The sequence below is a fragment of the Musa acuminata genome, chromosome BXJ1-8, assembly GCF_036884655.1.
Source record: "Musa acuminata AAA Group cultivar baxijiao chromosome BXJ1-8, Cavendish_Baxijiao_AAA, whole genome shotgun sequence".
Taxonomy (NCBI): Eukaryota; Viridiplantae; Streptophyta; class Magnoliopsida; order Zingiberales; family Musaceae; genus Musa; species Musa acuminata.
Genome location: NC_088334.1, coordinates 46,866,539 through 46,882,046, shown reverse-complemented (window position 1 = coordinate 46,882,046; position 15,508 = coordinate 46,866,539). Strand labels below are relative to the sequence as shown.

General features: G+C 42.1%; 1 protein-coding gene across 1 annotated transcript; it reads left to right on the top strand.

The window, feature by feature from the left end:
- Window positions 1-4,748: 4,748 nt before the first annotated feature.
- On the top strand, window positions 4,749-13,332 carry LOC103996252 (tonoplast dicarboxylate transporter). Its single transcript, XM_065080343.1, is given in 7 exon segments — window positions 4,749-6,366; window positions 6,440-6,917; window positions 6,999-7,042; window positions 7,116-7,209; window positions 9,236-9,237; window positions 12,588-13,098; window positions 13,190-13,332. Coding segments are annotated over 7 exon segments (1,587 nt in total). The 5' UTR covers window positions 4,749-5,943; the 3' UTR covers window positions 13,225-13,332.
- Window positions 13,333-15,508: the final 2,176 nt, after the last annotated feature.

Below are 15,508 nucleotides of genomic sequence, written 5' to 3'. Positions count from 1 at the left end.
GTCTACTATTTTGTGAGCATCAGATCTTCCTGTGGAACTTTGACAGTGTGTGAGCCATATATTGATGTTTTTGTTTTTTTACTTCCATTACAATTGTTTGGAAAAACTCCGAGAATGATGCCATGTTTATATATTGACTTTGATGATCTAAATCAATATGCAAAGCTCTTGAAGACTTCTGAACATATCTACTTCAATATGATCAGAGCTACTTTACAAGCCTCTCAAGGGATGTTGAGGATGAAATCACCAAGAATGCTACAAGTTGCAAAATGCAAGGTTCTTGGTGACTTATTAGCTTTGTGTTTTTATTTTTTATGATAATTAGTTCTTGAAACAGTTTTGATCATATGTTCAATATATATTTAATAATGAAACTAGTTGTGATATTGATGTATGATTGTTTCTTAGAATGGAATTAAATGAAAATTCCCATTTCACAGGGGTGTATGTGTGTGTGTGTGTGTGTATATATATATATATATATATATATATATATATATATATATATATATATATATATATATATATATATATATATATATATATATAAAATTAGGGAGGGCTGTCAAGGACATTGAATTATTATTCATGTAGCTGATATAATTTAATAATAGAATAGAGTTGATATAAAAATAAAATAGTGTAAACATACAAATAATATATACAATAAAATTAAACATGAAATATAAAATAATATAACAAGACATAAAACAATATCTAATAAGAAATATTTCACCATTAAAAATAAAGACTCTGACTTTAGGATTAAATCGTAATCACAAAGGAGTAATCATAATCGGGTATAATATATAAAGTTCAAAACTCTTCTCTCAATATTTCAGTTATTTTTTAATTGAAATAACATATCATACACATATGTATATAGAACAACACTATAAAAGAAGGGCACAAACAAAGAACATAGAAGAGGTAATCTTGGAATTACCACTACTACTACTTATTGTCTTAATACATATAATTTATTTTCTTCTTTATTCTTCAAATATGGAATTAATCAAAAGAATCACAAGTTGAAAAGAACAATGAAACAATAATGCAACTCCACTTGTTATGAATATAAATCTCAGTTAGAAAAAGATAAAATATAGTGCAATCTTGTCCCAGCCTTTCTTTCCTTGGACAATCTTATCTATTTGTTATTTTTGATTAATTTTCATTCATTACGTGGACTCACTAATCACCAAATGTCTCAAATAAAGACTGCATTTGGTTCATTGAAGGAGCAGTAAAGGAAAACTCTTTTTCTATCATGAGGTGGATTGTGTTGGCCTCCCATTACCTTTGTATCATGAAAGAACAAGAATATTCTGAATCATGTGATCAATCCATGTGACACATTGGAAAGCTGCATCCCCTTCACACATGTTCAGACTTGTTGAGAAGGAAAGTGACATAATAGAACTCACAGAAAGGGGACTGAGATGCCATCAGAATAAGTTCCAAACAGCTGGTAATCATTGATCTCCTCGAGAATATTTCTTGAGATAATTATCATGGTTTCTTGAATGTAAATTGAAGCTTGGATATCTCCAAATTATGTTTGTCTAATCTATGTGAATCACACAAAAGAAGAAAGCAAAATAAGAAGAACAACAAGAATTGCACAAAGATATGAATCCTAATTTTGTAATCCTCCTTAGGTCACCAGTAATCACACACAACATGATCTGAAGCGAACACCATGATGAAGCCAAGAACCCATCCAAAATCCTGTCTTCTCCTTCTAAGTGCTTCGATACATCATGATATCTACAGATATATGGCGAAACGCATGGCTTCTCCCACCATTAGGTCGCCTAATTCCGCTGCATGGAGCTGCCCACGCGCTTCCATGTCGTCGGCGTGGCACGCGAGGCAAGACGCTGCCGCCAGCGGCGCACGCGCGAGGGCCAGCAGCATCGCCAGACCTCCTCCCCACGGGCGTCGTCTCTCCGCCGCCGCCACCGCTTCGACCTCGGGGGCGAGCGCCAGCGCCGCCTCGTCGAACACCCGCGCGCTGCGCTTCTTGGGCCATCTCAGCCTCCTCCTCATGGCGGACAGCAGCTGCAGCATGGCTCTGCGTGGAGACGATGAATTAGGTGGAAAGGTTAGAAGCAGCAGTGCATGGTTGGTTGGTTGTGGTGTCTTCTTCCACCTCTCAGCTTCTCTCTTCTATCGGGGAGTTTAAATAACAGGATGGTGGGGATTTGGCCACTCGCTGCTCTCCTTTTTCGCTTGTGGGACTTCGATGTCAGAAAGAACCTGTTTTGCACCGAGCAAAATTAGCATGCACACTACATGTCTAAGTAATTTCCTTTGGATGTAATCTACGTTGGATGTATACACTGAAGTGAGACTGCATGCTTCGGGTAATAAAGTGTTGGTTTGTTTTATCTCCTGCAGAAGCTGCTGACAGCTAATTTCCTTTAGTTCCTCCTACCATCAAATATACAACCCCATTCCATTCCTTTTTCTTTCAGCCAACAAAGATTGTCTTCTTCTTGTTGGATCCTACTAGAGAGAAGAACAAGGAACAGTCTATCACAGTGCTAACTTATTATGCTGTGACCTGTCATGTCTTCTTCAGAAAAGCTAGACAAATCTTTGCTGATGGAGAAGGGAATGGGGATGGAAGTAATACATGGAGGAGAGAGGTTGTTTTAGGCTCTTCAATTATAAATCAGGGAAGAAGAATGAAGAAAATATCTTCTGTGGTTGATTCAGTTTCCACTGTTTGACTTCCATGTTGGTAATGCAACTTCAGGTGGAGTGTCATCTTCACATATCAATATCTCATATGCTACTGGTAGATGCTCAATGTCAAAAGTCAGATGGCATTACAATGTATGGTGAAGCACCTACCAAGCAAGAGGCAACTAGTGGTGTTTCCAAGGAAATGATGGAAAGCACTCGCCCTGAAACCAAGTGTAGACCACAAAATTTGTTGTAGTGGGGAGTGAGGGTGAAACAACAGCCTGAGTTTGACATGCTGCCAATGAAAAGAGCCAAACAATTGTAAACATAATCATGAAGAAGAAGACGAAAATTATCATTCCCATATCTTATTTCTGCAATATAACCACACGCTATGACAAAATATATGATATGATTATAATCAAGAATAATTGTTTTTGTTTGAGATTCATGATTTGACATTCATGTGATATATGATTTTCTTATGATATATATACCTCCTCATGGATGTGATGTAATTTGATTTAATCTGACAACCATCTCTCTAACTCTTTTCTTGTTTTATCCACTTATGAGAATATGTAAATCTCATCTTCATCATTTATCCTTTAATTTTATATGTGACTATTAGTTTTAATTGGAAGCAACCAAAAAAGCCTTCCACAAGCAAAAGGTGGTTAATGAGTTGATTCACTGTGCCAATTAGTGGTCACGTCTAATACACATGATTTGTGATCTTGGAATCTGAGTGGACTCAGACGACTAGAGATAACGAGTCGAGCCGAGTCACTGACCCACACGACTCACCGAGTTAGAAGGCCTCGAGATGAAGCACGTGTTCTATAGGATAGCTCGCATCATGAGTACATCAGCATGATGGTCCTCAACATTGCGTCGGCGATAAAAGCTTATATCAGAAGTGCATCACCATGACACCAACTCAACTCACCGAGATGGCAGTCGTCTCTGTCGAGATAGCTGCACATTGTTACTGAGTTCATAGTCTTCAGGTTGGAGTCTGATGGGAACAATGGTGTGATGTGATGGCTTCGACGGAGGCTACAGCCTGTGTTCTACCGAAGCCTCGGCATCTCGTCACCAAGTTTCAGGCCCGGCCGTGTCAGAAGAAGCATCGGAAGGTCACCGCCAGAAGCTCTGTAGCTTTCTTCTTGTTCCGAGGAGGTTCCTCCCTTGATCGATGCGCGTTTGGTATTCTTTGGCTTCTTCTGTCACTTGCACGTTGGAGGTACAATGGGAACTCTCTCTCTCTCTCTCACATCCATTGCTCTTCAAACTGGGGTAGAACCCATCAATTAGGTGAGGCTTCCTGGATGAGGCAATAGATGTGTTTCTCACCATTGAACTATGAGTTTGCAGCTCAAACCAACCATCAAGTTTGACCTCAGTAGAATGACTACTGAGATGGGCTTGGACATCAATATGAACCACAACAGTGAAGGTAACATTAGCAGTCATCGCAGATCATACAATGGGCTTAAATCTTAATACCACAACAGCTCAATCTCACTTTTCTCTTTCTTCTCATGGGATACTGCCAGCTTTAATGCTCTGAAAGGTTGCAATTATTTGATGTGGGTCTGCCAGGTATCCTAGAGAGGGAAATACGTGGTAAGTAAGACATGTCCTGCTCTTCGAGCTTCTTCTTGACACATTGTAAATTGTTCTACCATGTAGTAAGTGATATGACCATCATGTTTAAATGAAAAAGTAATTTTTTTTATCACTTATGAGGTAATAAAAGAAGTGAAAAATAATAGAGATGATTTTTTTAAGGAGAAGAAACTTTGGACAGACAGATGATTATGAAAGATACTATTTGAGAAGCCTCCTCCTATTTTGTTATCCAACATCAAGATTGACATCTTCCTATTATATTCTTTAACATATCTTTCCTTTCTATTATATTTACTAATACCAAGTTTATAATATGATCACCTAAGTCCACAAGATAGATCTATACAAATTTAAGATCGATAAACCATTTTTTTTCCCGTGAAAATGATGTTAGAAAAAACAAGGAAAAATAATATAAAGAATCAACAGAGAAACATACTGCCTTGCAGAGGCATCCGATTCTTCCAGAATACTTTTCACCATCGAAGCCTGCAAATTAAGATGGCATAACGTGTTCCATTTGCTTTCTGCTTTGTCTTTGTTGAAGGGTGCAAGACAAGGTTGCCGGTCGTACTTGAACTCTTCTCTCCTGACATCATGCAGTGCCAAAGCATTGGGAAAGAAGACGAATTAGAGTGCCATTTTGGATCGTAATACTTCTTATTATGACTTCCAGGAAATGTTCTCTGCTTGTGGCTGTCTAATTCTTGTTGTAGAGTAATTGTTCTGTCCAATTGCTCTGAGAAGGAGATGTGGGCAACAATAATTGAGTCCCTGCCAAAAGAAAGAGAACAACAATGGAAATTGATGGGCACCCTTGTGATGGTTTAGCCAAGCTTGGAGAAGACAGATGCCAAGTATCTAATGAGAAGTAAAAGAAAGGAAACATGCAACTTTCCTGTTTGCTTAACTTCAGATCATCTCCATTTGAATTACCCAAAACACTTTAGAACAGTTGTTGATAAAGCTTATGAGCCTTCGAGGCAAACTTGTGGGTCATAATATGATGAGGTGGAATGTGTGTGTCGATCATCAGAATAGTTGGTGACTCATCAGGTCAGCATTCGGTGACAACATAAGCTGTATATGGTCAATCTACTTGCCTTCCATCTGAGTTTGATGAGGAAAATAATGGCGACAAGACTGGAGCTGACATCACCTGTCCCAGATGTCGCATCACGCCTCAGTCTTGATCAAACGGACTAACACGTTGATCGAGACATATTAATATCCTGTAAAGATCAAGTCCAACACGTTGACCGAGACACATCAAGCAGAATACCCTATAAATATCCTCTCATTCGTTGGAAGAGAAGGGGGAGGCACACTCATACTCACACTCCACACTTGTATGGCGCCATCTCCTCCTCCAAAACCCCCTCCACATCGCTAACTTGGTCGTCGGAGGGGTCGAACCGAGACGCTCGACCTGCCAACCTGAGCTGCTAACCCGAGCCGCCACCTCGTCGGCCGACCCGACATCCGGACCCCTGAACCGAGCCGTACCACCCCGAGGTTACGGCTTAAACAGGTGCAGACCGCATCAAGTTCCTTCCAAGTATGTTTCCAGCTCAATCTTATGTGATATCCTTTACCGTCTGAGCTTTTCCAATGGCGGATCACATACTAACTTCGAGCTCAGATGAGCGAAAGACTCCACTTCTCCCTCTCCATCAACCTCCACAGAGCTTACTCCACCCTTTCAGGTCACTTCTCACCTTGAAGAACTTGTTCATAGTCTCTGGGCCTCTCTCGTGCATGGTCGTATTCTTCTTCCTCGATCTCGGTGGCCGGACTTCGAGCCGCAACATGCTCGCGGTGCTCTCGTGGGTGTTCTTGTGGTGGATCACCGAGGCTGTGCCCATGGCCGTCACGTCCATGTCGCCGCTCTTCCTCTTCCCTCTCTTCGGACTTGCTTCCTCCAATGATGTCGCCAAATCGTACATGGACGACATCATCGCGCTCGTGCTCGGTAGCTTCATGCTCGCTTTGGCGGTCGAGCACTACAACATCCATCGCCGACTTGCTCTTAACGTAAGTTCATGAGAGCTGTCGTAGCTCATTCGAGTTGGATTTAGCTCATTCGACTTGCTCGCGCGGAGTGCAGATAACTTCGCTGTTCTGTGGAGATCCTCTGAACCCACCACTGCTGCTTCTTGGCATCTGCGGCACCACTGCGTTTGTGAGCATGTGGATGCACAACACCGCGGCGGCAGTCATGATGATGCCAGTAGCCACCGGGATCCTGCAGAGGTTGCCGGACGGAGATTCAGCGCAACCCGACGTGAAGAGGTTCTGCAAGGCAGTCGTCCTCGGAGTGATCTACTCGGCCACGATTGGGGGGATGAGCACCTTGACGGGCACAGGGGTCAACCTCATCTTGGTTGGGATGTGGGAGAGCTACTTCCCTCAGGAAGAGCAGATCAGCTTCAGCTCCTGTTTCTTCTTCGGGTTCCCTCTTGCTCTGCTTATCTTCTTCACCTTGTGGGGTATCCTCTGCCTCCTGTACTGCTCCAAGAACTCAGGGAAGGCACTTTCTGCTTACCTCGATCGAAATCACCTGAGAAGGGAGCTTGAATTGTTAGGTGAGCCTTTGATTACCATAATCTGGTCTCGATCAGTTTGTATTCCTTGTATGATTTAGGATCACTGTGGCTGTTTTGCAGGCCCGATGGCATTCGCCGAGAAGATGGTCTTATTTATATTCAGTGTATGATTCTTTGTCACAAGAAACAAGAACAGATCAAGCAGTGCAATACATCTTACTCTTCTGCCGTGCGCAGTTGCTTGCAGTGTTGTGGATGACGAGGAGACTGACAAATGATGTTCCTGGGTGGGGTGCTCTGTTCCATGGGCGTGCTGGTGATGGAACTGTGTGTAAGAACGCCCGAAGCAAGAAATGGAAGATTGTTGGGTCCAGCCCATAGGCTTGGACAATTGGGCCTATTAAATCCAAATCAGTAATTAAGAGAGAAAGGGTAAAATTGGGAGCGTGCAGCGTGCGGCGTGCAGAGAAAAGAGGAGAAAGAAATAGAGAGAGAAAGATTATGTTTCTGAGTTATCTGCTTGACGATCGGTGGCCAAACGTTATCAGTTTCAGCCCAAATTTTATGTGGAGAATCCTTGCAGCAAACTCCACAATCCTAACGGTATTGATCTACAGTTTACCCTCTCTAAGGTACTTTCCTACGATATCCACTCCGTGAGACCTAGAATTCTTTTTCGAAGATATGCTATTCTTGAGCCAAGATCTATCATCTTGATGTTATTTTGATCCTCTAGTTATTCTAGAGAAGACATACTGTAAACCTGTTATCATTATTATTGATAATGGAAGTTTGAGGTGGACTACGGTCCCGTGGTTTTTCCCACATTGGGTTTTTCACGTTAAAAAGATTTGGTCTCACTGTGTGATTGATTTATTGCTCTATTGTCTATGCTGTGCTGATTGATTTAGCATTTTGATATCAAGTTGGTATTTTGATGATGAACCTATTTTGATACACAAAGAGGGAAAAGAATTATTCCGCATTAACAGGTTTCTTCCCAACAAGTGGTATCAGAGCATCAGGTTGTTTGGTGCTAGTTTTCTTGTGTGATTGAAATGGAGTCAGATGGTATGATTAAATTGAACTCATCAAATTATTCCACTTGAAGGCGTCTGATGGAAGATTTGCTCTATTGCAAAGATTTATATAAGCCTATCAAGGTTAAAGATAAACCTTCTACTATGGACGATGAAGAATGGGAAGTTCAACATAGAAAAGCTATTGCCTATATTAGAAGATGGATGGATATAAACTTGCATGAGCATATTTCAGATGAAACCAGAGCTGATGTTGTATGGCAAAGGTTAGAAAACCTTTTTGCGAAAAAGACTGTGGGAAATAGAATTTCTCTCCTCAGAAGGCTTGTAAATTTGAAGTATAAAGATGGTGGTGGTAACATTGTTGAGCACATAAGCCTATTTCAGAGTCTTGCAAACAAGTTGGTTGCTATGAAAATGAATATAGATGATGAGATGCAGGGATTATTACTTCTCAGCTCTTTACCAGAAAGTTGGAAAACGTATGTGGTGACTATTTGTAACTCCACGCCAGAGGGGACTCTAACCATAGATATGGTTAAAGACAGTTTGCTAAATGAAGATGCCAGAAGGAAAGAACAGGGTGAATCTTCTTCTGGGGCATTTGTTACTGAAAAACAAGAAAGACGTGGAAGAAGTCATAGCAGAAATCCATATGGTTATAGAGGAAGATCCAAGTCTAGAAGAGATATCAAATGTTTTCACTGTAATAGGCCAGGTCACATGAAGAAAGAGTGTAGGTTTTGGAAGCGAGAACAGAATGAAATGAAGAAAAATGAGAAAGAGATCAATACAGTTGCTACTGAAGGTAATATCACTATTGTCTGTGATGAAGGTTGTGTTAGCCTTGTAGCTCAGGACAGTAATTGGGTAATTGACTCTGGTGCTTCATTTCATGTTACTTCTCATGGTGATTTCTTTAGATCTTACACTGCTGGTGATTTTGGTAATGTTAGAATGGGAAACAATGATACATCTAAGATTGTGGGTATTGGAGATATTTGCTTGGAGACCAGTATTGGGAGCAAATTAATACTCAAAGATGTAAAGCATGTTCCAGATATTCGTCTTAACTTGATATCTACAGGTAGACTTGATGATTAGGGCTTTGCACATTATTTTGGTGAAAGTAAATGGAAACTCACTAAAGGTTCTCTAATTGTGGCAAAAGGAAAGAAGATTAACTCTTTTTATGTCATGGAAGCTAAGCTACACAAAGGAGAGATTAATGCAATTCGAAAAGGTGAAAGTATAGATCTTTGGCATAAGAGGCTTGGACATATCAGCGAGAAGGGACTTCAAACTCTTGCTAGAAAGCAGTTCTTACCAGAGTTGCAAGGTACATCTCTTAAATCTTGTGATCATTGCTTAGCTGGAAAAACACATAGAGTTGCATTTCAGACATATCCATCGTCTAGAAGATCTGATGTTATTGATTTAGTTCATACTGATGTTTGTACTATGCAAACTAGAACTTTTGGAGGTGCTCTTTATTTTGTTACTTTTATTGATGACCATTCTAGAAAAGTGTGGGCTTTTGCTTTGAAATCCAAAGACCAGGTACTCGATGCTTTCAAGGAGTTTCATGTCAATGTTGAAAGGGAAACTGGTAGAAAGCTAAAGTGTGTTCGATCAGATAATGGTGGCGAGTACAGGGGTCTTTTTGAGAATTATTGCAGGTTCCATGGTATCAAGCTTGAGAAAACAGTTCCTAAAACTCCTCAACAGAACGGTGTGGCAGAAAGGATGAACAGAACCATTGAAGAAAGGATTAGGTGTATGCTTTCCCACGCCAAGTTACCAAAGTCATTTTGGGGGGAGGCTATGAGAACTACAGTTGACCTGATAAATCTTTCTCCATCAGTTCCTCTGCAAGGTGATGTTCCAGAGAGAGTATGGAGAGGAAAAGATATATCTTATAATCATTTGAGAGTCTTTGGGTGTAAAGCATTTGTGCATATTCCCAAAGATGAGAGGTCCAAGCTTGATAATAAGGCAAAAGCATGTATCTTCTTGGGATATGGTCATGAAGAGTTTGGGTACAGATTATGGAATCCAGTGAATAAGAAGATTATTAGAAGCAGAGATGTTGTGTTTCTTGAAGACCAATTGTTTGATGATGGTGATAATGTTGAGAAGCCAGAAACCTCTGTTTATATTCCTTGGAGTTTGGGTCCAGTTCCTTCACCTGTAGTTCATGATGATCATGGGGGAGATGAACAAGAAGATCATGGTGGGAATGTAAGTGATGATACACCTACAGTCGATGATGTTGAACCAACTGAACAGGCACCTCCACCACTAGTTGAGATTCCATTGAGAAGATCCACTAGAGAGCGACAACCCTCTACCAGATATCCTCCACATGAGTATGTTATGCTTACTGACGGGGGAGAGCCAGAAACTTACCAAGAAGCTATTCTACATGAGAATAAGAGTGAGTGGGTTAAAGCCATGCAAGAAGAGATGAGATCCTTGCTTGAGAACCATACCTATGACTTGGTAAAGTTGCCCAAAGAGAAGAAAGCTCTCAAGAATAAGTGGGTTTATAAATTGAAGACTGAAAACAATAGCTCACAACAGAGATACAAGGCACGACTAGTTGTGAAAGGATTCAGTCAGAAGAAAGGTATTGACTTTGAAGAAATATTTTCTCCGGTTGTGAAAATGTCCTCTATCCGAGTTGTTCTTGGTTTGGCTGCCCGCTTGAATTTAGAAGTTGAGCAACTTGATGTAAAAACAGCTTTTCTTCATGGTGATTTAGAAGAAGAAATTTACATGGAGCAACTAGAAGGTTTCAAAGTCAAGGGAAAAGAAAATCTGGTATATAAGCTTAAGAAAAGCTTATATGGACTCAAACAAGCACCTAGACAGTGGTACAAGAAGTTTGATTCCTTTATGATGAGCCAAGGGTATGATAGAACCACATCTGATCATTGTGTGTTTATGAAGAAATTTTCAGATGATGATTTTATTATTTTACTGCTATATGTTGATGACATGTTGATTGTTGGCCATGATGTTGGAAAAATTGGAAAGCTTAAAAGAGAGCTAAGTAAGTCTTTTGCCATGAAAGACTTAGGATCGGTGAAACAAATACTTGGCATGAAGATTCTTCGTGATAGGAAGAAAATGAAGATTTGGCTATCTCAGGAGACCTACATTGAAAAGGTTCTTGAAAGATTCAATATGAGTAAAGCCAAAGCAGTTTGTTCTCCACTTGCAGGTCATTTCAAACTGAGTTCGAAACAATATTCTACAAGTGAGAAAGAAAAAGAAGAAATGTCCAGAGTGCCTTACTCATCTGCAGTAGGCAGTTTGATGTATGCTATGGTTTGTACTAGGCCAGATATAGCTCATGTAGTTGGAGTTATTAACCGATTTCTCTCAAATCCTGGAAAGGAACATTGGGCAGCAGTGAAATGGATATTAAGATATCTAAGAGGTACTTCCAGGTTGTATTTATGTTTTGGCAGTGATGAACCTGTGTTAGAAGGCTACACAGATGCAGACATGGCAGGTGATACTGATTCCAGGAAGTCCACTTCGGGATTCTTGATGACATTTGCAGGAGGAGCAATCTCTTGGCAGTCTAAGTTACAGAAGTGTGTTGCTCTATCAATCACAGAAGCAGAATACATAGCAGTTACTGAAGCCTGCAAGGAAGCTTTATGGATGAAAAAGTTTCTACAGGAATTGGGCTTGAAACAGGAAGTATATACTGTTTACTGTGACAGTCAGAGCGTCATTCACCTCTCCAAGAATTTAACATATCATTCTAGATCCAAGCATATTGATGTGAGATATCATTGGATTCGTGATGTGCTTGAGATGAAAGAATTACAGTTGGAAAAGGTGCATACCAATGAGAATGGTTCAGATATGTTGATAAAGTCTTTGCCTAAGGAGAAGCTTGAAGCATGTAGGTGAAGAGCGGGCTTGGTACAGCCCACCATATGAGCTGGAGGGGGAGAATTGTTGGGTCCAGCCCATATGTAGGCTTGGACAATTGGGTCTATTGAGCCCAAATCAGTAATTAAGAGAGAAAGGGCAAAATTGGGAGCGTGCAGCGTGTGGCGTGAGGAAAAAAAGAGGAGAGAGAAAGAGAGAGAGAAAGATTATGTTTGTGAGATTTCTGCTTGACGATCGGTGGCCAAACGTTATCAGTTTCAGCCCAAATTTTATGTGGAGAATCCTTGCAGCAAACTCTACAATCCTAACGGTGTTGATCTACAGTTTACCCTCTCTAAGGTACTTTCCTATGATATCCATTTCGTGAGACCTAGAATTCTCTTTTAAGGAGATCCATCCCATGTGATGAAGATATGCTATTCTTGAGCCAAGATCTATGATCTTGATGTTATTCTGATCCTAGTTATTCTAGAGAAGACATACTGTAAACCTGTTATCATTATTATTGATAGTGGAAGTTTGAAGTGGACTACGGTCCCGTGGTTTTTCTCACATTGAGTTTTCCACGTTAAAAAGATTTGGTCTCACTGTGTGATTGATTTATTGCTCTATTGTCTATGCTGATTGATTTAGCATTTTGATATCAAGTTGGTATTTTGATGAGAAACTTATTTTGATACACAAAGAGGTAAAAGAATTATTCCGCGATGAAGTAGGGAAGATGAGAACTCACCACCTTTTCTGTCCCACACTGCAGGTGCTGATAGCCACCTTGTTGTTCATAATTCCCCACAAGAAGAACCAGGGAGAGATGCTGATGGACTAGAACAAGTGCAAGAAGTTGCCATGGAACATCATCCTCCTCCTCGGGGCCGGCTTCGCGATCGCCGACGGCGTCCGGACCAGCGGCCTCACCGAGGTGATATCATCGAACCTCGACTTCCTGCGAGCAGCTCCGTACTTGGCAATCGCACCCCTCGCTTGCGTAATCAGCGCGACGATCACCGAGTTCACGTCCAACAACGCCACCACCACGCTTGTATTGCCGCTCCTCATCGAGCTGGCAGAGCCCATGAAGGTGCACCCTCTGCTGCTCATGGTGCCGGGAGCCATTGGCGCGCAGTTCGCCTTCTTGCTTCCGACCAGCACTCCATCGAACGTCGTAGGATTCACGACCGGGCACATCAGAATCAAGGACATGATCAGCGCTGGGGCGCCATTAAAGGTTGCAGGCATTGCAGCTCTGTCTCTGCTTATGCCTACGTTAGGTGACGACTCTTCCTGGATCAGTGATTCGCTTACTTTTGTGTTACTGTCAGATGAGAACTGCTGCTGATAATTCAATCTTCATGGATGCAGGTTCATTTGTTTTCAAGACAAATAAGCAAGCATGAACATTTGTACTGTAAATATCTTATTTAGATGTTCACAAGAACAAGTGCATCACAATTGCGAGGAATTCATGCAAAGAAATGGAGATGAATGGCTCTCCTTCACGCTCATCTTATGTACGTCTGCTCTTGTGCAGTTCTACTGACATGATGTAGTCCCTTTCCTAAGTAAAATAACTCATACAAGCGTCCACGTCTAGACAAAAGGCAGTGTGGCCCATTAGCACAGATGACTCGCATGCTTATCTGCCACTCCGCAGCTCAGCGTGCAGAGACCAGTCAACAGACTCCAGATTTGAGCTTCCATTGTTTTGAATCCAGCAGCTTCCTGGAGGAAGAAGAGAGATGAGAGAAGCTTCACACATCCAGACCCAAAGTTTTCCTTTCCTTCCATTAGGTTGTTCCTGTATCCTCATAATCTATGAGCTCCACTGAAGAATCCAGTATATATATATATATCCAACATGCCTCGAACGCAAATTCTCATCAAGCTTCTTCTCCCAAGCCAGCTCCTACGACTCCAGAACTCCATTACGACCCATCACAAGGCCACCCTTGAGCTGCACACACTCACTCAAGCCGCAGCTTAACACCAACCTCCTCTTCATCCTGTGCACGTCCATATGTCTCGAGGTCGTACATGAACGACGTCATCTCCCTGATGCTTGGCAGCTTCATACTGGCGTTGGCTGTTGAACATTACATCATCCACCGTCGGCTGGCCTCGAATGTGAGTTCCGAGTTCGTCATGTTCTTCTTCGTTCGTCTAAGCTCCTTGCATACGAAATGAATGAGCACAGCTAACATTATTGTTTTGCGGGAATCCACTGAACCCCCCACTTGTGCTCCTGGGCGTCTGCGCCACGACCACGTTCGTTAGCATGTGGATGCAGAACACGGCGGCGGCGGTGATGATGATGCCGGTGGGCACCGGCGTCCTGCAGTGGCTCCCGGAAGGAGACGCCGCGGTAAACCCCGCCGTGAACCAGTTCCGCAAGCCGGTGATACTGGGAGTGATTTACTACGCGGTCATAAGATGGATCAGCACGCTGACAGGCACAGATGTCAATCTCATAATGGTGGGGATGTGGGCGAGCTCATTCCCCGTGGAGACCCCATCAGCTTCAGCACATGGTTTCTCTTTGGTTTTCCTTGGCATTGGTGATCTTCTTCGCCCTATGGGCTCTGCTTTGCCCTCTTTTATCTTTCCATGGAATCCGACACTCTGCCCTCAGCCTCCTCGTGCCCCCTCTTCGTCGCCAAACGCAGGCAAGGAAGGAGGGGGGGGCGACTCACCCTCGCGGCCAGCGATGATGATGAGGGTCGATGGGCGGGCGGGGCGCTGACGAGCAGGGCGGCCACGTATGAGGCGAAGGGATGTTGCCTGCGGGGCGGAGGCGCGGCTAAGGTTGGGTAAGAATTTCTTAAAATGACGAGTGCAGAATCATCTTTCCATTGTGGGAATTTTCAATGCTCTCCGAGAAATTTCGGGAATTCGGCCGCTAAACTTGCTTCAATGGATTTCGCCGAAAAGATGATCTTGACAGTGTTTTCAGTAAGTGACCCAAGCATTCATCAGAATCCTTCATGGAAATGGCGTAGGAACTGATACAGCTCGTCTGAATCCCTGTGCAGCTGCTGGTACTCCTGTGGATGATAAAATGATTCAGACGAGGTTGCTAGCTGGAGATCTCTCTTCCATGGACATGTGGGTGATGGAACAGTCGGTGTAAGCCCCTGTCATGATGAAGCAATCGAGTGTGTAACAGGAATGGCTAATCCCAATCCATTTCTTCTCCGGTACAGGTGATGATGGCTACCGTTTTGTTCATAATCCCAAAGCAGAAAGCAAGAGGGGGAGAAACTTTATATTTGATCATCTCAACAGCATTATATTTCCAGGTCATGAGAAGCTTGAGAAACATCACCAGTTGACCAACTAACAATATTGTGCTAACAATTTACCATCTTTGGCCTTTTATTGTCAAGCCAAGCTCACGTCAACTCCTCCAGAGAGCTTTAAAATCAATCTGTGAACTTCCACTTAGTAGAAATATGTAATTACCCAACTCTATTAACCATGCAACAAGGTATCCAAACCAGTAGCATATTCACAATAATCACAAACGCCATGTGTCAGATTGAGTTCTTCCCTGAGAATGAATTCCATGCATCCATTCTGGTGATCACCTTCTGATTGTTCGGTCACACAAGTTATTCATATTACAATCGTACCTATCAAAAGATATCCAAAGAAACCACAATGCCATGGCAAATCACAACAATG